The 25,418-nt window shown below is 41.8% G+C and overlaps 1 protein-coding gene and 2 non-coding genes across 3 annotated transcripts in view; 2 read left to right on the top strand and 1 right to left on the bottom strand.

Annotated features, from left to right (window-relative positions):
• Positions 1-969: 969 nt before the first annotated feature.
• On the top strand, positions 970-1,088 carry LOC126391085 (5S ribosomal RNA). The gene has a single exon (XR_007570030.1). It is a non-coding gene; the product is annotated as a 5S ribosomal RNA (ribosomal RNA).
• Positions 1,089-1,963: 875 nt separating this feature from the next.
• LOC126391093 (5S ribosomal RNA) lies at positions 1,964-2,082 on the bottom strand. Its single transcript, XR_007570038.1, has one exon. It is a non-coding gene; the product is annotated as a 5S ribosomal RNA (ribosomal RNA).
• A 2,242-nt stretch (positions 2,083-4,324) lies between these two features.
• LOC126390722 (septin-9-like) overlaps positions 4,325-25,418 on the top strand; it is a 97,154-nt gene continuing 76,060 nt past the window's right edge. The window contains exon 1 of the mRNA XM_050045149.1: positions 4,325-4,580. Within this exon, the coding sequence (XP_049901106.1) occupies positions 4,559-4,580 (22 nt within the window). The 5' untranslated portion in view covers positions 4,325-4,558. The remainder of the gene's footprint in view (positions 4,581-25,418) is intronic.

The following is a 25,418-nucleotide window of genomic DNA, read 5'->3' on the forward strand; positions in this document are numbered from 1 at the left end:
TCACTGTTCACGGTACATCCTGAAGAAAACTTACTATAGAGCTTTCATTTTCATGGTCTATCAGCTGCATATTAACAGGCAATACAATAAAACGCTGTTGCATTACTTCATTGCCTGTCTGTGTGGGTCGAATCTGCAGCCTCCGGGTCTGCAGAGACATCCTGCTGGCGTAAAGGCCAAGAGGTAACTTATTTTGAAGGGTACAGCCCAAATGTAAGTGACAGAGCACGTTAGCCAATCAGAAGCAAGGGAGCGCTGAGAGCCCGCCCACCAATGAAACAAAATATGGAGTGGTAAAACAAACACGAAATTGAGCTGAATTTGTTTTTTTCTTTTTTTTTTGTGCCAAAACCAAAAACACGAAAAAACAAACTGTTTCTTTGTTTTTTGTTTTTTGCCCAAAAACGAAAAAACGACTTGTTTCTAGTTTCTGATTGTGTCAGTTATTCCCAGAAAACAAACGGTTAAAAGGTACCTTGGTCAAAAACTATCCCAGTCTCCCTATTGATAATCCTACACAGTGTCTATTTTAACATTATAAATACATTTGTACAGCAAATATGTTGACAGTAATACACAATAATGACATGTGAATGTTTCTTGTATGGGTGTGTGCCAGTGTTATGGGCAGATCCTGTAAAGATTCAAATGTTGAGATTTTATTTTATAGATGTGTTTTTAGAGCAGGACAGAAAAAGCATTGTATGTTATATGATATTGCTTTCTTTAATAATAATTTTGGCAGACAAATGGAGGTATAGCTTATGGCACAGAGGAATACATTTTATCAAACTGTGGATACACAGAAAAAATATGTGTTCGAGACTTGACTTCATTAGTTTTGGTGTTTCCATGGGATTTGTTGCTTAAATGAAAATCATAGATCATCAATTACCACGTTCAACCATGTTGAGAACGGTTAACAGTGTGTTATTAAGTATAAATAGCTTGTGTGTTACAGGTTTATTCGCTTACGGCCATACCACTCTGAATACGCCCGATCTCGTCCGATCTCGGAAGCTAAGCAGGGTCGGGCCGGGTCAGTACTTGGATGGGAGACCGCCTGGGAATACCCGGTGCTGTAAGCTTTTCTTTCTCACCTCTCACCACCAGAGGCCGCTCTTTCCTCTGCAATGGAGACACCTCTTTAAAAAAACAACACCACTGGAAACATTTACATGATTTTTATTTGCTAATCTGGACTTCATACTGTAGTATATAGTGCCGTGCACTTATACTGTCATGATGATGTTAGTGACGTGTAGGCGGAGTAATACAATGTTTTATGTGTCTAGTTCCCGTCTAGCGGTGTGCATGTAATGCTGGTTACAAGTGTGTGTAATAAAGTAACACTCTTGGAGTTAAAGACAAGCCTATGGATATCCGTCATGTATGTCGAGTCATCCGGTCATGAAGAACTGTAACACATACTCTGTATTATAGTCGACCTGTACTTTTACTTTATCTATACTTTTGGCATTTTTAGCAAATTCATGGATTATATATAGGCTACATAGTTCATCATAATCCTGAATGCTACTGAATATCAAATGTGTCCTCATTTTAAAATGATCCTGGATGTTCTGAAAAAGAAAACGTGCAAAGCACATAATGTGAAGTAAGACAAGATAACACAGTCCTTTGGTTATATTTTCAAATGATATTTTTGCGTTTTTTTCTTCACTATCAACACACACTAGTTCATTTTGAGTTAATGTGTACTCACTACAGCACCAAATGTGTATCAATCAGCAGCTCTGCACACTGTACAAAGAGATCTCCCATCTGCCTGATGAACATGATTGCTGAAAATGTCAAAATACAAATCAAGTAAAAGTACAGGTCGACTATAATACAGAGCATGAAGTCCAGATTAGCAAATAAAAATCATGTAAATGTTTCCAGTGGTGGTGGTTTTTAAAGAGGAAAGAGCGGCCTCTGGTGGTGAGAGGTGAGAATGAAAAGCTTACAGCACCGGGTATTCCCAGGCGGTCTCCCATCCAAGTACTGACCCGGCCCGACCCTGCTTAGCTTCCGAGATCGGACGAGATCGGGCGTATTCAGAGTGGTATGGCCGTAAGCGAATAAACCTGTAACACACAAGCTATTTATACTTAATAACACACTGTTAACTGTTCTCAACATGGTTGAACGTGGTTATTGATAATCTATGATTTTCATTTAGGCAACAAATCCCATGGAAACACCAAAACTAATGAAGTCAAGTCTCTAACACATATTTTCTGTGTATCCACACTTTGATGAAGCATATTCCTCTGTGCCATAAGCTATACCTCCATTTGTCTGCCAAAATTATTATTAAAGAAAGCAATATCATATAACATACAATGCTTTTTCTGTCCTGCTCTAAAAACACATCTATAAAATAAATCTCAACATTTGAATCTTTACAGGATCTGCCCATAACACTGACACACACCCATACAAGAAACATTCACGTCATTATTGTGTATTACTGTCAACATAGTTGTTGTACAAATGTATTTATAATGTTTACACATAGACACTGTGTAGGATTATTGATATATAGTATGAACACAGTAAGATGTTTTTAATGTAAATTTGAATATGGATGTGTAAAACAGAGGAGCAGATATTTAAAGCAGAAACTTTGTCATGTGGTGTCATAGCACCATCTATGTACATACAGCAGGTCCCTGCTATGCATGCTGGCTCTCTTTAATGAAACTGTCATTACTTTTATTTGTTCCACATGTGCTTTTGCTGCTTTAACAAGTGAGGTGGTCTGAGTCAGATCCTAATATTACTGTAGTAGGCTGCACCATCCATGGTTTTTCCCTCCTTGCTTCAGAGTGAAAGCAGCTGAAGTGGGCCATTGCCAGCGTTCTCTTCACACATCAATGACTGCCAGTCTCATCTTTAACCAGAGGAGAGCAGCATTGGACAGTCGTTTTACTGCAACACTCATAAACATGTCACTAACTATCTGGTAGTCATTGCAGTCAGTCACAGGTGTTCACATTTATAATGAGCACTAAAGTAAAGGTTAACTTTGTTATTTAGCAGCACTGCAGTGTGCTTGGTCAGGGAGTACATCTTGGGTGTAGATTTTGGGGGTCAGCAGGGGCACATGTCCCCTTAATACTTATTAGACCATGTGCGTTTTTCATGTGTGATGAAAGTTGCAAGGACTTTCACTTCAACAGAATTAAAGACATTTACACCATAAACAAACAAAAAAGGCACACATTGATGCATAAAAATCACCAGCATGGAGGAAATCTACCCCCAACACCCATCCCATTTTATATTAGTCCCCCCTAAATGTTGACAAGAATCCTACACCCTTCCTTTGAATTATTTTGATTATTATTGACTTAATTTATTTCACCTACTTTTAGTATTTATATACGTTTTCTCAATTGTGCCTACATGTTTTAACTTTAGAAAATGTTCAATGGACTTTCAGTAGTGACAGAGTAACAGTAACACCAACCAAGCATGTTAACAGTGTGGTATTGGAACTTTTCTTAAAGTGCTGCAGTCACGACATTCACAGCATCACACGTTTTGCCATTGCTGGGTTTTTGATTTTCCTGCACTGTCAATACTGACACTGTGGAAAATCACGTTCCCTTTATTTAAGATTATTTAAAAGTACATTGATTTCACTTCTGCAGAAGTTCTTCTTCTTCTAGTTTTTTTTTTGGTGGCATGTCTCCAGTTCTTGGGCATGTTCTAGAGTATTTGCACACGTCACAACACCTGGGGCGTTACCTCTGCTAATAGGTTACCAAGTGGGATTGATCGTTTAGCACACCTGGGTATTTGGATGAACCTTGTGGTGCAGTTGGAGTGGAGTCCTCCGAAATTTTTTTCTCTTAACAGAAAATTAAGAGAAAATACAGGAGAAGAGAGAATGTTGCTGCAGACGGCCCAGTGTCTGCTAAATTGTCCCTCCCCCAATCAATCAATCAATCAATCAATCAATCAATCAATCAATCGATCAATCATTAACTCGAATTAGACAAGAACTGAATGATCCGTTGTTAACCCCAATAAACCAATGTAATACACACTATTAGAAGAATTGAGCTTCCATTGAGATGACATCATGACTGTTTGTTCCTCTGATGAGTCCATCACATTAATTGTATTTGAAGGCATCACTCATTTATTCATTTATTACTTTAAATAGCAGTTATATATCTTTCTTCAGTTGGGATCCGTGCGTAAAAGCGCGTCAGTGGAACTCATCCCGCCCCCCCACGCGCTCACATTTATTTTACCATGGTCGTGCGGTCTGGAGACTCTGAAGTAAAGTGCACATCATCGAGCTCAGCGGATCACACGGCATTTCTGCATCTGCGCTGCCTGCAGTCACACAGGGTCATCACGCACCGGGACAGAGCCGCGCAAGAACAAGTGCAGGGAAACTGACACAGCAGACTCGACTCCAGTATTTGTTTTGGACGACGGAACCGCGCGAGACGGACAGTCCCAGGTTTCCTGTGAGGACCACAGCGCTGATTTTAACTGACGACTGAGAGAAGTGGACCAGCAGCAAATCCAAAGCATGAAGAAGACTCCCAATTCAGGTACAGATGTTTCAGAAACTAGTATGCTAAAATACACTTAATATGGTGATACTGTATTGCACCGGTTTGACTTATGTAGTCAGATCTGAACTCTGCAGAAGCATAATTACAAGTATGAATTATGCATATAAAATGTGACCTCATTTTGGCACAGACTCTAGTGTGATTTATAAAATACTTTTATGTTTTTGCATGTCAAAGTATTTGTGCACAAGCTATATATAAATATAAAGGACATACTGTTTATGACATCTATAGTTTGGATGAATGTGTATGTTCTCCTTAAACTTCATTTCTGTTCATCTGGAGTTGTCTTTTTCTATCACTGTCCAATTTGCCAAACTCTGTCACTTCGCCCCCTCTGTTGTTTTGGGCCAGTTTGTTTTTCGGCTGAGTGTGCAGCACCCAGGGGAGCTCCTCGGGGTCCCCTGGCTATTAAAGTCTGATGTGCATCATCATCTGTCCTTCTCAGCATGACCTTCTGTATGGATGCACTGGCCCCTTCAGGCTGTGCTCTCTGCATGGACTCATAGTGCTGCTGCTGTTGCTGCGTGTGTGTTTGGCTTTTACACACATTTTGGACATTTGGTGGCTCGTGATGTCAGTGTACATGCTTCTGCCTGCTCAAGCCCGCTTCTGTTTTGTTGTGCATGCATGGCACAATATATAGAGTGTGATTGTGTGTGTTATACAACACATCTCTGGCTTTGCTCAGGCCCCATCTGTGCGTTCCCCCTCTCTCAACATTTAGGAACACAGGATGGGCTCTGGGGAGGAAAATAAAGTGCTCTAGATTAAACAGACACAGAAATGTGGCACAAGCTGATGCTGTGGAGGCTTGTGTCGAAAAAAAAAAAGCAGTAGACATATTTATTAGTAGTAAGAGTTATTTATTTTGGTCGTCTTTAACTATTTTACAAAAAGAATGTACATAAAAAATAATGAATAACAAGAAGGCAATTAATTAAAAGGAAACCGATATTGACCAGAAACATGTAGGCTTAAGCGCATTACCTACCTTTTTTTCCATAGCATATACTAGTAGGCAATCCTTGCACTACAAGTTTTAGGCTGTACAAAAACAAAACAAAAACAAACATTTTATTCCATCAATAATCCTACCTTGTTTTTTTAAACACTGAGTATGAAGAAAACGCTTGTCATTGTTCATTCATGCCATAAAAGACCAAACTAATAGGCCTACCTGTTTTCAAGTTGCTGGATGAAGAGAAAGTCTTTTAATGATGACCAACAAAGTTCTTTCCAGAGGTGTGTTATAGTGTTTTTTTTTATGACATTCCAGGTGGGTGGCCATTAGAGGCTTACATATCAATGTCTTTTACCAGGTCTAAACTTGAGACTTTCAAGTCACCAGTGAGAGGCGTCAAGTCTCTAATCTTCACTCTTGTGACTTATCCCTAATTAAGTCTAAATCTTTAGTCTCTCTCTTTTTTTTTAATCTCTGTCTTTGCTACTATATGGTCCACATTTGATTTTCTGCACCCCTGAAAAGAAACTGAATAAAAAAAAAATACACCCTCACCCTTCTCCCCTCTCTGTCTTAAGCCCCTCCCACCAGACGAGCACGCATATCTGCGCGCTTCCTGCAGTAACCTGTACGAATACTCGTCATTCATTTCAATCATCCTGATCATGACTGTGATCTTGATTCCGTTATGTAGCACCAATTCCATGAGTATTACCATCCTGTTTCTTTCTATCCCTGAGACACTTTGCCGATAATGACTCAAGGTTTGTTGCATTTATTGTCAGACTCTATTACAGTACGCTCAAAGGTTATTGGGGAATTCTTGCCCCATGACAAACAAAAACAAAACAAAAAAATCCTGCCTACCCCAGCTTCAACAAATATCACAAACACGGCGGCAGTCTGGAGCCATTAGAAGTCAGTGCTTGACCTTTAAAGAAAGAAAGGTCATACTTAGAGGGACTGGCCTGTTTAAGGAGTCTTATCACTAACTGTCAGTTTCTATCTCTGGAGATCCTCACTGCTGCACCTGCACTGACACAGCACTGCTATACAAACAAACTTAAACTCTTTGCCGTTGTCTTTATCCTGGGGTGGATTGGTAGCTCTTTTGGTGGTCAGATTTCCCAGGAGGCTGGAAGTAGGCATTGTCACTTAAGGTGTCTGTTGGTTGCAGTTTTCAGGTAATGTGTCATTTTTCCCACACTTTTCTCAGAAAACAAAGTCCACATGTAATATGTCATCTAAGAGGCTTGGAAAAGCAAATTGTCCGTCACTGATGACTGAATAAGGCCGAGTATTTTAACCCTGAGGCCTTTATGTACTTTGATCTTTAGGGTTGGCTGGTAGTCTGATCTCTCTCCAGGCGAAGACAAACAAAGACCAGACACCCACACTCAGCTCAAAGCTCGTAGTAGCTCCAGCAGTTTCTCCACACACCATCTTGACCTCAAGGTGTCAAATTATCTGTCAGGCTGGAGGATTTCATGGCTGAACTGAGAGAGAACCCAATTAGCAATACCACAATGTGTTTCCTAATGAGGATGCTTTCAGTAGGGAGCCTTTGGTCTTCTCCTACATATCCTTCAACTTATCCCAAAAGTTACAGTTTGAGTGGGCCGTCTCAGAGTGTGATAATGCAGGAGAAAGCACATGTTTGAAGTTTAATCGAGAGCAGCTTTCATGTTCTAAAACAGCTGGTACAGACCAAGAACCTTGGTGTGAAAAACCCTTTCATATTGAATCCCTATTATGTTGTTGTAAACATGTTTCATGTCCTCCTATCTCTATTTTCTCTCATAAAAGCAGAACAATACCTCAATAACAATGACCAAAAGCTACACTCTAATACAACTTCAAAGCTTTGTTTTTAGAAATACGCCACATGTGTTTTGGGAAGAGTGCATTAGATCCATGTTTTCTCCAGTCACTCATGCTTAATTTCACTCTCCAAGTGGGAGCATTGTGTTGTCCCTCAGATCACCAACAAAAATATGTTGGCTCCCATTTAGGAAAGTCCGTAGAGACCTGGAGCTTGTTGGGCTTAATGAACTGGATGTACCCAATGTTGTTCTGTAGTTTCAAGTAATGTGACCCTGAATGAACAGGGAGACCCAGCGGAGTAAAAGCACTGTTCCTCCCCCCTTTTTTTCTTTCTATCTTCCTACGCATGAGAGATCCCAGTCAGCTGTGCTATATATTCTCATGGTTGGGTCATTTTACAAAAACAGGCTCGTCCTCAGCTTGAATAGACTCCTTTGTGGCGAACATTTGCTGGGGGCTGGTTGTGTGGATTTGTTAGACTTTTCATCTTTGATAGAAAATTTCATAAAACTCAGGGAAGCGTTCTTGATGTTGATTTGCGGACTGAACTGACAGATGTGGTATTTTTAGGTCGTCATGTTAGAACCATAGACTTTATATAGAACGCACGCTGACTACCACAGTGCTGGATGTCTTGGGGAAACATTCTCATCTCTGCCAACTTTACAAGGAAATGACTAATTATTACAATGACTCAACATGTCAGCGCTGTGCAGCACTCTAGAGGGGGTGATGGACAGGATTTAGCCTTCTGGATTAGATGTAGTGGGTGACATGTACATACTTTGGCCCACACACTACAATATTTGACTAAGCTGAATTTTGTTAGAGCATGTTAAACTGGAAAGGTACTTCTAATGAGAACAGATCACTTATTTAATGCAGGTCTTATCAATTAGGACTTAAAGAAACACAATGGAGGAATGTGCTTTTTACCTCACGGGGTCCTCCTACAGACGAAAAACAGTAGGCTATTGTCTGTTACAACTGTCGCAAAAATCTTTCTGCGCGTGCATTTGTTGACAAGCCAATGATACCGGTGAACTTCCTGAAGCTGGTCGTGTAATGCGCAACAACACAGCCTGGCAAAGGCAAGTTCAAACACTGACACTGAGATGGCGGATGCTGAGCGGACGCAGGCAGGCAGGTCCGGCGCTCCAGCATTCTTGCTACAAAAAGCAACAAACTTTGTACCGCTATCCCTGCTTTTTATTCTTTTTGTGAGTTTACTTTTACTTCTGTGTACTTCTGCACTCTCTGTCTAAAAGTTATGATCAGGCCTACTCTCCAGCTAAGGGCAGCCAGCACCTATTGTTTACAAGATTCATGAACGCTAACTGAGCAAGAACGCCACCAGGTAAACACCAATCTACAAAGGCACCAGCCGTCTCATGGGGCTTGTGCATCTCACAGTCATTCTCCTTCTGGCTGGAGATGTAAAAATAAACCCTGGTCCAACACCTATGGACATATCTAGTCCGGAGACACAACACCAAGCCCAACCGACTAGGCTAGCCCAACCATGGCTAATGTTAGCACAACTGCGGCAACAAGCCATGTTAGTCTGGCTCCCTGCGCCGGTAACTGGGTAGCCACAGCAGCTTCTACATCAGCTAACGTTACCACAACAACTCACCTGGACTCCCCCGTCATTCCCTGGGCACCTGCCACCGCTGTCACTATGGCCAGCCTGGTCCTCACCGCTGCGGGGAGATCCCTTACTGCTGATGTCCAGGTCGCCAGCTTGGTTACCATTACTCAGGCCTGAGCAGTGGCTAACACAGTCTCCATCCTCCGTCTCCTCCACTGAGCCGCAGCGGCAGCAACAGCAGCGGCAGCAGCGACCTCTCCAGTGGTTGGGCGCCCACAGCCTACAGCTGAGCAGCTGGATGTCTCCTCCACCGAGCCGCTTACCGAAATGAATGCCATGACAACCACGTCTAACTTCGTTCACCTGGGTTCGGCTACGCTACTCTAAAGAGAGGAGGGGGATATGACGTATGCCGTAAAGCAGCCAAATATTGTAGTCCTTTTTGTGTCCGGGTTCCTACCCGAACCCCGAAACTGCATAGTGCCAGTGCAAGCGAAACAGATGCTCTCAAGCAATGACGGAGGTGTCATCCAACCTACTGTGAGTTGATGTACCATCACAAGGATCTTGGATATATATTTTGAGGGCTCAAAAAACTCCATTATGTTGCTTTAAAGGGTAACTTTGGTATTTTTCAACCTGGCCTGTATTTCCCCATTGTTTTGTATCTAAGTGACTAAAGCGTGCTCAGACTGTTCTTAAAAGTGTGGAATCTGGAAAAGATCCCTCTTTTGTATAACTTTTGTTTATACCTTTTTGATGTACTGTGGTTAGCCACTGCTGCTGTGTGAGCCCCACAGCTGTGGGGTAGAGCTACTGAAGTAAGTGGCTAGTTTCGGAAGTTATGTTATTGCCGGCACTATGGTGGCAAGTATAGGCTACATACATGAGCTGAACAAAGCCGCATGCATAGATTAATGTTTGTGCTCCGTGCATCCATGCTAAAGAGGGCTGCAGATGGACTGACAGAGCTTGTGTACTAGAGGATGTTACCCAGCCCCACCCACTCCCTCAGTCTCTTTACATTCACACACACACACTCACTCACTCACACACACACACACACACACACACACATATACACAGTAAGCAAGGGTTGGGGTGGTCGTAAATTAAATAACAGTATTTACATTTCGTGATGATTATATTTTCCCCTGTCAGAAAGATTCAGGGCGAGACACAAAACATTCCTGGTTAAAGCCCTGGAAATCGATGACGATTCCCACGGTCATGAAATTCCAAGAGTTATAAAGTTAGATTATTAAAATTAAATATAAGACCTGCCTGTAAATGGTTTGGAAGTAACATAATGTTTTGGAAAAGTTTTGAATGTACATTGCTTAGGCTATATAGGTTTAAATTATATTCATAAAAATCCCAAAACATCTAACGATGACTGAAATCAGTTCCTTGTATTACTAATTTAAAATCTAGTGCTGCCTTGTGTGACCATTGAAAAGTCACTTGTATCACGGTATATGTCACATCATCACCAAGCAAAAAGCAATACTGTAGCGAATTGCACCGACATCTACAGGATCTTCAATTTTCTATTCCAAAAAGGGGCGTGGCCTATTTTTTTTTGCAAAGTAGCAACAGTGCCAGTCTGGTCTATTGGCTTATGAAGCTAGTTGATAGCGGAAATGTGGAAAGAGCAAGCGAATTTAGCAAGCGCTAGCATTTTTTTTATCTGGAAATGGCTGAGAAGCGTGTGTTTAATCATAAGAGTAAAAATACTAGTCTACTACAGCTGCAGATCAACACAGTCATTCAGTTCGCTGACGCATCAAGCTCAGACCTTTTTTTTTTTTTTGGAGGGGGAAGACTGGATACAGTACTTAAACTCTTGAAAATGACATGGCATTTTAAACTGCAGCATCAATCATGTCATCCATCCTCCCACTACAACCCCAGTAGGTCCCATGGAGACCGAGCAGATGAGGAGAGTCAATACAGCTCTTTATTTCACTTCAACAATGGCTCTTCAGTGACAACTGAGCTGGATTCCCTTCAGTCTGAGTCATATATTGGCCTGGACTGCCACCACATTCACTACTACTCCCCGTGATAATAAAGCTGTCTTTATTACATTGCTATTCATCGGTGAGCATGTATTTAATTCACCACCTGAGAGTCAAGCTGCCAGGCTCTCGGGTTCATATAATCCTTATCACATTAAAATCCCTGCTTGAAAGCCTCCGTGAGTATTAGACTACCTTTATCAGTCTTCTTCTGTGAGTGCCAAGTACAAAAGCTCACGGTCTTAGCCCCCAAGGGCTGCCTTAGATACCGGTTATTCAACAAAAGTTTCTCTCATGGAAAGAACTTTTTCCCCTTAGATAAACTTTCCCTTAGCTATTAGCTTAATCCTTTCACTCCCACTACAGGAAGTGACACATGGATTTTGTTCCGTCTCTTATGGTTTTATCTCTCAGTTTATCTCTCCTCACAGCTGTAATTCCTGTCTGATTAAACTTTGCTTTAGGCTCTGAAAAGCTGACCCACGCTCTCGTAATGCATGCGTACCATGAGGGAGACCTCTCTCCCAGCTGAATAGTCCCAGAGACGCTCGCCTTGCACATGCACACGAGTATGACATCATCTGCCACTGTGTCAGAGTTTGGCTATAAATAGAGATGGTCGACGATGACGTTTCAGCTTAACAAAGCCCCCCCTGTGAATAACATAAGGATGAAAACGGGCCATGTCACTGCTGCTTATCGTGATGAGCAGCCAGTCAGTCGTGACTGATTTTGCCTCATGTTCATTAAAGACACACCTGATGTTATAAGCAGATGCCATTAGTAAAGCATGGGGCTGATATCATCACAAGAGCATCACTGCTACTTTGCGTTTGTGTTTTTGTCATCTTTTGATGTAGTACAAGGAATAACATTAACATTTATATTCTCCATGTGAGAGAGGTTTTGGTTGCGTATGCGTGTATACAAATTAATGTGGTTTAGACAAAAAGAAACATAGGTGACCTTATCCTTATTTATTACAGTAGATCTGGTGATGTGCAAAATGCACATTGCACATTTTCTTTTCAACCATACCACTAAACACACATACACTGATCAACCAAAATGTTAAAACTACTGGCAAGTGGAGTTAATTACATTGATAATTTTGATACAGTGCAATGTTCTGCTGGAAAACCTTGGTTGCTGGCATTCAGATGGATGCCAGCTGACATGCTCCACCTCCTTAAACACCACTGCAGACCCCCCTCCGCCATGGAAACGGCACTCTCCAAAGGCAGTGCCCCCCGCCCAGCAGGACAATGTACCATGCTGTACCATCAAAACTGCTCAGGAATGGACCACAGGGTGTGACAAAGAGCTCAACTTGGCCTCCAAATTCTCCAGATCCCAGTCCAATCAAGTATCCATGGGACGTGTTGTCACCTTACCTCACAACCCACATTACTGAACAGATCTGCCGCCAACGCCCTGGTGCCAGACTCCACAGGACACCCCGAGAGGTCCTGTGTTCATGCTTCGACAAGTCAGAGCCAAGTCCAATCCAAGGAGGACCTACCATGGATCAGGGGCACCTCTGAAGTACTGGCACATCCCACAGATGTTCGATCATGTCGGGATCCTCAGGCCATTCCTGAGCAGTTTCTATGGTCCGGCATGGTGCATTGTCCTGCTGTGGGGCTCTTCTGCCATCAGGGAGTGTTGTTGCCATGAGAGGGGTTGCTATCTTTGTAATAGTGTTTGGGTGGTTGGCACGTGTCAAGTGGCATCCTGGTAAATGCCAGGACCCAATGTTTCCCAGCAGAACATTGCATTGTAACGAAGTGATCAAGTGGTTTTAATGTTTTGCTGATTGGTGTATACAGAGATCTGAATTCTAGAAATTGGCTCACTGTATTTTCCAATAATGGTTTCAGTCGATGGTTTACTTGACCTCTTTGCGTTTTTCATTTATTTAAAATTGTTACAAATGTTCAGTGTTGTTGTTCTTGTTTTCAGCTGCATGTATATTTCTGTGCACCTACACTGAGAGCAACACACACACACCAAAAAGAGTCAAATTCCTAGTATGTGCACACATACTTGGCCGTTAAAGCTGATTCTGATTTTAAAATGTTTTCTTTGGCCGACCAAGAGAGCTTTTCCAGTGATATATGTACGTACACCTTTTTCACATTAGGCTCTTGGTACACAGGCAAAAGAAAAAGCAGAATAAATCTGCTACCTATTTTCTTGATTAATGGTTTTGGTCAATAAAACATCAACAAACAGTGAAAAATGTCCGTCACAATTTCCTAAAGCCCAAGATGATGTCATCAGATGTCTTGTTTTGTCCGACTAACAGTCCAAAACCTATAAGATATTCAGTTTACTATAATATTAAAACCAGCAAATTCTCACATTTAAGAAACTTGAAGCAGCATTATCCAGCCCAGCTGACAGAAGTAAATGTTGGCATTGTATGTTTCTGCAAACCATAGATACATTACATTGTAGGTGACACCTGCCAAGATGCAGACCTCTACTGGAGACCAACAAACAACAAAAGCAGTTGTTATTTAGCCATCAACCATATCATTGCTGCCTTTCCAGTGGCTTTTTAGACATTAAATGTGGTTTGGTTTTTTGTGACCCCTTGCTGTGTTTCCAACTGGAATAGTGCCAAGAAAAGCAGTTGTTTTTTAATAAGACATTTCTACATATCTCTGATTAATGCTACAAAAAGCAGCTGTTTTTTTATTGCAACATTGCTGAGTTTCCAGCCAGGATTGTGCCGGGCATTTTAATCTAAAACATGATCCTTTCCTAACCATAACCAAGTAGGATTCATGCCTAAACTTAACCACACATTAACCCCAGCGTTGTTAAGATGTAAAGTTTCAATGTATTCACAACACTGAAATGTACAGATATTACGTATCCATGGTTTGCAGTAACGTACAATGCCAACATTTACTCTGGCAACTGGGTTCCATTTTCTTCGGCATTTCTGCCTGAAACATTATGTAAATGATGAATTAATAAATCAAAATGGCTAATATTATTGGCTTGTATTAGCTTATCACAGATATATATTTACACCAGCATGTAGGGCAGCTATGTTATGAATTTATGTCAAATGACTGATTTTTTTTCAACTTTCAAATATCAACATTGATATTGACCAAAAAATAAAAAGTCATCTATTAGGGGAACCAGAAAGCTCTGATTCTAATTTATTATACACGACATTGCGTAATGGCTCAGTGTGGCAGTGCATAGATACAGTATGTGTTTCACACACAGTCGTCTTGCATTTATTTGGGACGTGTGCCGCTGCCAAACTCCACATGAACAGAGATCACCACAGAGCTCATGTGTCAGGAGCTTGCTGTGTGTGTGTGTCCGCATGCATGTGTCTTGTGTATATGTGTGTGTATGTATGTGTGCAGAGTATAGTGTAGACTGTCTGGGTCCGAGTTGTGGATTTAGACATCAGGAGCTTGGCATGCTGATTACAGAGGTCCGAAGCCACAGGGAACCACAGGAACTCTCTTCTCGTTCTCCCTTTTCTCCCTTTCTCCAGTGCCATCCCTCCATCAGTTCAGGCTAATTTGCGCAGATGGAGGTGAAAGCAGCGGGCCTCAGGCTAATGTGGCTGGGTTATGATAATCAGCCAAATCACATAGCTTTGCTCCTCTCATCCATGCTCCATCTAAGCTTTACCTGTACTCAGTTACCTAATGCACAGTTAAGCAGTGTGGATGGTAACAGCACAAAGCACAATGAGCTGTGTTACACACTGTAGTGAACACTAAGCACTGCTGACAGACTGTTATTGTTCCAGCTTAACTAATTTCATATGGATTTGTGAAGCCAACATTTCAGGCTGTTTTTACTCTTCCTTCAGTGCCACTCAAAACCACAAAAGGAGTCCTTGCACAAATCCTGCAGAATTGATGAAAGGTGGCCTCTCCTCTATCTGCTATATCCACATAGTGTCCACATACTTATCAATCGCTACAACAGACTCCCTCTTTCCTGCAAGGGATCTGGAACTTTGAGGATATCCCATTTTTACATCTCCTGCTGCCAGCTCCCTCTCACATCTAATGATTACCTTATGGAGAGGAGGAAATAGCCAGCAGTGTTACCACAGCCATGCTGGGACAGACAGACTGCACTACTAGCACTTTTACAGCCTCTGACAGTCCAAATGACCTGAGAGTGGGATTTAAAATGTCAAAGAACTGGAAGAGAGGAGCCTGCATGACTTATATGTTAAAGGAATGGGTTTTCTGTGAACTGAATGGACTGTGTGAGTGTGCTCCTCTCCGTATGTGTGTCATGCGTAGCAGGGTCATGTATTGGTTATCGTCATAATTTTTTCTGGTTCTTGCAGAGGATTGGTTCAGTGCATCTCAGCGCTGACTGGAAGAAGTGCCAGTTGCTGACTCAACATCAGTAATGTAACTTTGGCCATGGGTTTTGCACTCTGTTTTGACTACCGATTTCATGAGCTGTGAAACATCTTCAGTGGTTGAGAGTTTGTGATAAGCTGTTAGTAATTATAGAGGTCAGTATTTCTGTGTGGAATTTTTTTTTACTCGTCAGTGGATTACTCATAGCGCTGGAGGACATTTAGGTCTCTCCCTCTTAAAATTTGTAGTATTTTTAGCTATGCTAAACTGACTTATTAGCTAGTGCCTCTAGCAGGTCTGACCTTTGCGTTGTCCGATATTTTAGTTTACATTTATGTCCAAATATCTGCACAGCTTATGATGCTCTCAACAGACCCAGCAGCTGTGGAAGCATCAGATAAACCAGTGGTTCTCAAACTTTTTGTCATAATATACCCCCCTTTTAAAAAAAATTTCAGCCAAGTAACTCAACTTTCAGTCAACGCAAAACATTTTTGGTAAGAAAAGAAAAAAAAAAAAAAAACTTTGTGCCATTAGTGATTTACTAACATCTGGGCCACAGTGCCTGGGTGAACAGCATATGACCTCACTGAACTGCTGTTGCACAGAGGCCTGTAGTGTTCACACACACAGTGTTGCTGCTGTGGCTCTGCTGCAGAGCTACCTGCTGCTGTAACAACTGTATTCTCACAATTAAAAGCTGACACATTTATGGAGCCCTGCAAGCCACTGCATTGTTAACAACACGGTCATGACAGTATTTCACAAGAAATGTCAGTGACAGATACATACATTGAAACTGTACTGAAAGGTGATATAACGTCAGTATGATTATCAAAAGATCATATTCACTGTCTGTTTTTTGCTGAAAACTAAGTGTATCATACACAAAAAACATATTTAGATGTTCCGTAGTAGAGCAGCAGTCCTGAGTGGAGCTGCTCCTGTGGGTAGCTTGGCTGTTCTAATCTGTTGACACAGACACCGAAATAAAAAACGAGGTTCCGCAATGCACAAGCACTGCTCACACAGGCACTGTGACCCGCGCATAATCCCTTCATTTGTTAACACAAGGATTCTGCTGGGAAGCCTTTAGACCAAGTACCCCCCTCGCGGCAATGGAACTCTCTGATGGCAGTGGCCCCAAAGCAGGACAATGTGCCATGCCACACTGCAAAAACTGCTCAGGAATGGCCCTAGGAACTTGACGAAGAACTCAAGGCCTTGACCTGGCCTCCACATTTCCTAGACCCCAATCCGATCGAACATCTGTTGGACATGCTGGTACCCCAACTCACACCCAGCAGGTCTCAGAGGATCCACCGCGAAAGCCCCGGTGCCAAACACCACAGGACACGTGCTACATTGTTTTGTGATGTGCGGCCTGTCATTGGGGAGTAATGATACCATGAGGGGATGTACTTGGTCTGTAACAGTGTTGGGGTGGGTGGTGCTGTTCAGGTGACATCCACATGAATGCCAGGAGCAAAAGTTTCAGCAGAACATTGCATTCTAACAAAGTGATCAGTGCTCTTCACTTCACCCACCAGTGGTTTTTATGTTTTTGTTGATCTATGTATACTTATAATAATATTGAAATAAAATGGATTAATTAATTATTAAAATAATTAATTACTTAATTTGTAAAGTGAGCCACAGAATAATTCTGACTGGACAAAAAACAATTCAGTGCACAAGATCTGACCAACGGTTTGTTATGGATCAACACTGCCAATATGACACAAATATATTCACTCTTTCAATTTGCAATATAAGACAATTCTTTGATTCACCATGAAGTTCTCTCATAGAGTTGGAAGCAATGTTTTTCCATTAAATAAAACCTCCAGAGTACAAAAAGTTTTAGCTTCGTCCACACACTTGGCATCACCTCCACAAGCTGGGCACTACGAACCGCATCAACAGCACTAAAGTACAGACTTTTCCCCAAAAACAGACGAGTAGGGAACTTTTCAGTGCCCAAATTATCCAGGGCTTGAGTGGTAACCTATAGCTTGGAGCTCAAGTTTCATGTTCATTTTGCAGGAGTTCAAGTCTAACTTTAGTATGGTGGTAAAGGATAGTGACTGTTGTACTGATATTTTTTGCTGCACCTGCTTTGCTGCTGTTTGTCACAAAAGCAGTGAAAGTTGCTGATTGTGTCGCAGCCTCTTGGTCTACAGTGCCTGTAGGTCTTTTTTATACTACTTTCCAATATCCACAACAACATTTGCATCACTTGTTCAGTTTTTTCCTTAGGCTAGCTGCTCTGTCTGTGGCGTATCTGCCTACGTCCTTACACTCACACAGCTACAGCCTTACATGCGTGGAAAGACTCTTTTGGCTGCTTCTGGGTTATTGTATTCTGCAGATTTCTAAACTTTTTTTTTTTTTAAATTGACAATAGCTGATTGCTATGCTGCCAATACTAATAACAACAAATTGGCACTGGCTGTTAAATCCCTTCCATAGCACCGGGTCTGGTTCCCATCCAACTCAGTTGATTTGTGTTTAGTGCTAACTGGGAAATCTTAGCATGCTAACGTGCTAAACTCAGATGGAGAACATTGTCAACATCATACCTGCTAAACATCAGCTATCTAAAGTTAGCACTTTAATTGTGAGCATGTTGCATGCGAGCGCAAAGCACTGCTGTGTTTAGCCTCAGAGATCTGCTAGCATAGCTGTAAACTATTTGTCTTGTTACTGTATGAACAATTTGTCATATTTTCCAGTAATTATGGAGAAACATAAATGTCAAATGAGTGCATGGGAATCCCAAAAGTGGATTTCCCGACAAAGATTCACAAATTGCATAAATGATATGTTTACAATTCTCAGGCAATCAGTCATACCTTTTATTGAATCCAGGCTCACTTTGTTCACTTAACCCAGCAGGTCAGCAGTTCTGATTGTGCACGGAAATACCAATCGAGTGAATGAGAAGCAGACTGAGCGATACGGCTTTCATTTTTTATCTGACATGCATAATTTTGAATATATTTGATGCAATGTAAAAAAGGAAAACATGTGTCAGTGAGTTTATATTAAAGAACAGCAGCAGACAAGTTTTCCCATTAGTTTCTCTCCCCTAAACTCGGTCAGATTCAGTGGGAATGGTTTGTGGGGCCATATGGCTGCCATCAAGCCAAGCTGGGAAGTCTGATTGGAAAATAGAGATACAATCAGGTCTTCTTATTCCCAGATTGCTGTAATGATGTGTACTTACAGTGTCTGAATAACTCCTGGGCTTATTCTGGATGGTACGTTGTGTTTAAGAGCACTGCTTGTCAAGACCGAATACCAGTTTCAAAATGTAACCTCACAGCTGTTATTGTAGAAAAACACTGAAAACCATCATCATCGCTGTGGTTCTTACAAATCACTCAGACCATGGTTCTCAGTGTTGTTTTGAAGATGGCTTGCCCATTATTTTGGCACTTCCACAATCCAGTAGAATAGCACTTACAATATGAAAAGAGAAATCTTTCAGGACCAAGCTCTTTGTGTTCACAAGAAACGCATTTCCTCACAGTTTGCATGTGAGCATGGGGTCCGCTTTTAAAATTTGGCTTGTGTAGATGAGTGATGTGAAGAGTTGTGTCGTCCCTGTACATGCCCCAGGTTGGATGTGTAGGCTGGAGCAGCAGCAGGGGACACAAATGAGGAGGACAGTGCTTCTCTCTCTCTCTCTCTCTCTCTCTCTCTCTCTCTCCCTCTCTCTCTCTCTCTCTCTCTTCGTGCATGTGTGTGGGCATGATGGAGACGAGGCAGGGGGAAGATGAGTGCCGCGTAGCGCTCTGGTGAGGTCATCAGACTGTGGCTAGCAGCACCACATCACACTGTTTTCTCTTTTTCGTGCTCCACCATCTCATTGAACCTCTGCTGTAATGTCTGGGGAAAGGAGGCTTTTTGAGGACTTGAGGGAATAAAGAGATTTACAGTGTGTGTGTGAGAGTGTGTGTGTGTGGTGAAGCATGCCTGTTAGGCCTATTAAAGCTCATTATCACTTGATAATGTGCAACACATCCTTCCAGTGTTGGTGTAATAGATTTAATTTGACACTGCACTATAAATCAATACACCCAAGGCATTTGGCACACACCTTGGCGCACAATTCCACCTTTAGAGTTTATTTGGGTATAGATCCTTCTCACATGTGACCCAAGTAGCTCCAGCTCCTCTTCCCCATGTCCCTCCTCACCTTATCTCCTTTCTTCTTCCCCTCTATTTACCTCTTTCACTACTTTCCTTGCTCGCTCCTCCTCTTCTCCTTTCATCTTTTATCGTCTTCCCACTGTTCTTTCTCCGTCATTGTGCATCGCTGCCCCGCAGGCATCCCTTTAGTGTTGGCTGGCATGCTGGTGATTTTTTTTTTTTTTTTTGCCCGACTGTTATGTAACTAAATTTAGCATGTTTGAGTCACGCGTTTGGCCATAGGTCGTGCTCTGAAGTGACGGCTTACATTAATGCGCACCCCAAGGCTCGTCATCCACCCGTAGTCAATGTGTGATACACAGTTTCTTTTTTTTTGGGGGGTGGGGGGGGGTTGTGTGTGTTTGAGTTTGTCTCGCATGAGTGAACGAGCACACGTGTCTGTCTGTGCCTCATGACCATCTGCATCGTTGGGTGCAAATATAGGCTACGTGTTTGGTATATGTGTAAGTCAAAGAAAAAACGAGGCTGTGTGTGTGTGCATGTGTGTGTGTGTGTGTGTGTGTGTGTGTGTGTGTGTGTTTACAGGGTGTACTGTCATGCCAGAGGAATCTACTCGGATAACCCTTTGAGTTTTGTGTGTGTCTGGTTTTAAGTGGATGTCAGAGTGTTCATATGCATTTCTTTTAGTCTGAGCATGCATGTGTGTGTGTGTGTTTGTGTGTGGTGGGAGGGTCTGGCTGTATCTCACCAGCAGGTTGAGATGATGGAGAGGGCAGGTGGTGAAAGGTATGAGTGAGGGAGGCCCTCTCTTTCTGCTCTCTCTTGCATCAGTTTGTCTGAATTATGTCCTTTACAAGCTCAAACAGCTTCATTTACTGTAAAACAGCAGTCAACACTGTGTCATTGCGCCAGGAAACACAAGGAAGTCAGGTTTACTCACTGGATTTATATGTGGTTGCAAAACCAAAATAGTTCTGGGAGGTCAGCGTCACTTCTGATAACGCTTCAGAGCACTGGAGTGAATAATCTATCAAGGTTTATTATTAGCAGGTTATGTTAGATTATCAGGAAAATAACTAATAATTAAATCAATTAATGAAATAATAAAATGTCAGAAACGCAGTTTTCTTCAGAGATTATGCCATGCCTTCATTGTCATGTTGCAGGTGCACAATATCCATAATCACTTTTGTTATATTAATTCTGTCATTCTTTGAGTAATTTATTTCACTGTAGGTCCTCAGTCCCCCACCCAGATTATCCCCCATCCAAATATTTAGCGTATATATGAATACAGGTGTGTGTCTGCATGTGTGTGTAAGACGTGGCTTTTATTTCCGCCCAGACCACTGCTCTTTATTCTGAGGCTGCAGGGTGGATGAGGAGTGAAGGTCTGAGTGTGTGGGGCAGTGATGGGGCAGCACTGCCATTTGGCTCCATCCAAAACAAACAGAAAGAGAAGACAGTCTTTTTACTAACAACTTTAAATAAAGTATGCAACACTAGTAGTGCTACATGGGTGCATAAACACGTGGCATACATGTGTTTGAGACTGCCCCACCCTCAGAAATAATGGTTGTTTGTACAAGCAGCTTAGTATGACCCATATTTATGTTAATAGTCAGCAACCTCTAGTGGCTATAGTAATTGTGACGGGAGGAAGTCTGCATGGGAATGTGTTTGGGGTGGATGGAGGGGTCAAACCAACACAGGACTTTCACCCAGGAGACCACTGTTGATGTCCCCTGTTAAAGAAAAAGTCAATGATGAGTTATTTTAAAGTGGCAACCTTGAATAGGAGAAGATATTTGATGACACCTGTAGTTACTGGTGGCAGCAAAACAAACTTTTGCTATTTTAATAAAGAAGTCATGTAGTAATTGTGTGCAGCCTGTTGCCTGCAGCTCCTCATCCAACAGCTCACTGTGGCTGCTCCTGACTGTTTTATTACTACCTTCAATAATTCAAACTGAGCCACCGTCAAAAAACGCAGAGAATAACCATTGTCTTGTTTTGTAGATGCATTTTTGATGAACGATGCTAATAATACTAAGCTCACTGAAAAATACATTGCATTTTCTGTTACGGCTGTTAAGTCAACTTTTGCCAGTTAAAGGACTAGTGTGTAGGATCTAGTGGCTTCTATCAGTGAGGTTGATGACTGCCATCAACTGAAACGTTTCCCGTGTGCCAAGTGTATAGCAGGGAAAAAAAAAAAAAGCGAATGGCCCTATCTAGAGCCAGTGTTTGGTATGTAGATATAAATGGCTCATTCTAGGGTGACGAAAATACGTAATTTTTATTTTCAGGTGATTATAAACTAAAGAAAACATACTATATATCCCCCTAAATCCTACACACTTAACCTTTAAATGCTTTTAAATGTGAAGCTGCAGCAGTAGGAAATGTTGGGTTTGCATTAGCTGTAACTTAATACAACATTTTTTCCACTGATGTCACTCTCGACACCCAGCGCATAATACTGCAAATATATCAATACTGCAACACTTTTGTTCGTGGGCCATTGGCTCATCACCACTGTGTTACCTCACCGAATGATAGGAATTTAACAGATGTTTATTTAAATGAAAATCTTCAAGATTATTACTTTAAGTTATGTTAACTGAAGTAACATAACTGACGTAATATAACACTACGAAACACTGTGTACTTGATGTCACATAACATACATAATTTTACATACAGTTAATGTTAAGTACTGTACATTAGTTATGGAACAAGCATACTTTTACAACTGAGTGGCATCTAACTGAGGTTGCAGATTGCAACCAACTGCCAAGGGTATAGGAGAACCATGGTGGCTGACACACAACCGCACAATCGCGCAACCGCCAACCGCCAACCGCCAACCACAAATGGCCCTATCTAGAGCCAGAGTTTGGTTTGTCTCCACTGGGTTACTGTAGAATCATGGCAGCGCAACATGGCGGACTCCATAGCAGAGGACTCACTCCATATGTAGATATAAATGGCCCATATTTAAAAGGTACCGAAAACACGACACAACTTATTTTCAGGTGATTACACGCTATACACTAAGGAAAGCATACTTATTGTATTAAATTCCATTTCTGTCAGTAGACAGTAAATCCTACACACTGGACCTTTAAACCTAACCAAGCTGTTTTGTCGCCTTAACCTAACCAGACTGCAGCCATTTCACAACATAAACCGCATGTTCAAAACTGCAACCGTTTACCGTCATATATGTCATTCTTGTGTTGATTTCCTGCCATCGGTATTTAGAAAACGCTCCTGTGGGTCGGATTAGAGGGTAGGAACAAACGACCTATGTGGTCGTATGGGTTGGAGGACGTTTTTGGTTTATGTGTATGTCTGAACATGTGTTTGTGTGTTGTGCATATGAGAATGAGTCAACAAATGCATAAGCACATGTTGTGTGTTTCATGTGTTTTTTTGACCCTGACCCTGTGATTAAGTGCAGCATTTCAAGTCTGGAAAATGATCACAAGACAGCAGGAAAAAGCCCGCGGCCAAAGAGACATGTCTCTATTTTTAAAACCACACTTTTGTCACAGCACCTGCATCCAACTTTCCATATGGATTCAGCACTGAAAGGCTCATTTTGAATTTCTCTTATTACCTTAATCAGAATTTAGATTTTGGTCCCTGTGTGCACGTTGTATTAAAGGCAGGCATCTGATTTTATTTTTTAAAATGCAGTATAAAGACAACACACCATCACATGCACAAAACTCAAACCTTAGAGTTTGTAAATATGTACAAATATATGTACACACCATAATGCCGATAAACTTAAATTAGCACTAATATATGTATGATATGGCAAAATATCAGTACATCTAAAATAGCCTTCTAGCATGCTAAAATAGCCATTCAGACCAAATTTTCTTTATTCAAACTAAAGGTTTTAGTTGATAAATCACATTGCATAGGCTTATATGAATCATATTTTTACTCTGATCTTTTTGGAATTAGTCAGAGGGCCTTACGGGGCGAATTCTACTCACAGTGCAGTTACACTTGAATATCCCTAATCTGCCTCCTCTGCTCTGCTTCTTCTCACTCTTCTCCTTACTCTATTACGGATGTCAGAAAAGGCCCCAGGACTGCAGGGGAGTGGGAGCTGTGTGTGTGAGTGCGTGTTTTGTGTGTGTGTGTGTAAAGTGGCCTGTATCACTCAGGATGCTCCACCCATCTATCATTTGTGTTCATATTCCAAACATATACTGTACAGTATAAAATAATGTGAACATTATTAGTCTTACAAGCTTGGAACTATAAAACACAGACAGAGAAAAAAAACTTTGGCTGCTCGGAACTTGGAGTGAATGTTCTCTGTATCAGAGCAGGTCAGATAGGGAGAGGCGTTTGTCATCACTTCATGCCTGGAGAAACAGCAGGTCATATCATTGCTTTATCCGAGCACCGGCCTCACCCAAGAAAGATGTTCCTGATGTGTGCCTGTCTGTGCTCGCATGCTGATTGCAGCTGAAGCTAGTGTAGTTGCGATGTTTAAGTCTGGAAGCAACCCAATCGCCAGAATAAATGTTGGCATTGTACATTTCTGCAAACCACGGATATGTTGCATTTGTACATTTCATCTGTTGCATATATGTTGAAACTTTGCTTTTTAATTTTCAACTTTATGTTGTGACAACACTGTGGTCAACGTGCGGTTAGGTTTAAGCACAAAAGCCACTTGGTTAGGGTTAGGAAAACATAATGTTTCGACTCAAAATATCCAGTTTGGTCGCAACAAACATGGCTGGAAATTTCCCGACGTGTCATTAAAAAATGCCCGGCTTTGTCGCAACACACTGCTGTCTGCTACTTGGCAGGCATCTCGCTTGAGGTGACACGCCATCCAACATCTCCTTGTCCTCTTGATGAGAAACTCGGCTCATATACATGTAATCTGAACTGCGTCCGTTTAGAAAATGTTGATATGATACGTTTGAAATGTAAAAGTTTGCAGAAATGTACAATATCAACATTTTCTTCTGGCAACTGGGCTGCTGGACAACACGGGTTGGGGAGGGATGTTCTTGTAAGAAAGAGGAAGAGGAACTGAGTTGTTCAGCTGTGCCTTCTCTCCCTGACACAAAAACAAAGCTGGGTGTGTGTGAGATTGTGTGTGTGTATTGTATTTTCTTGGCAGTTTTTCACCAAGGCGACGGCAGTGGCCCCGTGACCTGGTCGAACTGCAAGTTGAGGGTCAGGGTCTAAGCATGACGTGTGGTTGTGTGTATTTGTGTGTGTGTGCTGCTGTGGTAACACTGGGGATTTTTTCCATAAAATCTCTGGAATAATGATGAGTTCAGACTGTGAGCAACATGATGATGAACACGTCAGGCGTCCAGTCCTTCAGAGCTGAGGTTGAGAGACACTCAGATCATGTGTGTGAGGTCAACAAGCTTGTTGGCTGAGATCTTGTAACACCTATTATTATTATTATTATAAACAAACCTTATTGAGAGGCACTCCACACATGAGAGCCCTGGACTGAAGTTTATATAAAGCTAAGAATACTCTTCAGTCCACTCCAGTCATCAGTTGTTTGGATGATTAACATCCTGATCAGAATGGTGATGATGACATGGCAAGCTTCAGTATCAAGGGAATAATAGAAAACACTGGAGGAAGGGAAGAAAGAACAGAGGTAAGAAAGTGTCAGTGTGTGTATCTGGGATAACAGCCTGCATCATGTGTGTAGGAGAGAGCTGTGAGAGAGAAAGCAAAGAAAGCGACTCCATATGACTCGCACATGGCCGTAGACGTCTGCTCCGTTCACTTGTTATCCTGACAGACTGAAGACATTAAAACTTGGAGGAAGTAAGACGGAGGGAGGAAGAGGAGGGAGGAGAGAGGGAGGGTTGAAAGAGGGGG

This window comes from Epinephelus moara, chromosome 5 (genome assembly GCF_006386435.1).
Source record: "Epinephelus moara isolate mb chromosome 5, YSFRI_EMoa_1.0, whole genome shotgun sequence".
NCBI classification, from domain to species: domain Eukaryota; kingdom Metazoa; phylum Chordata; class Actinopteri; order Perciformes; family Serranidae; genus Epinephelus; species Epinephelus moara.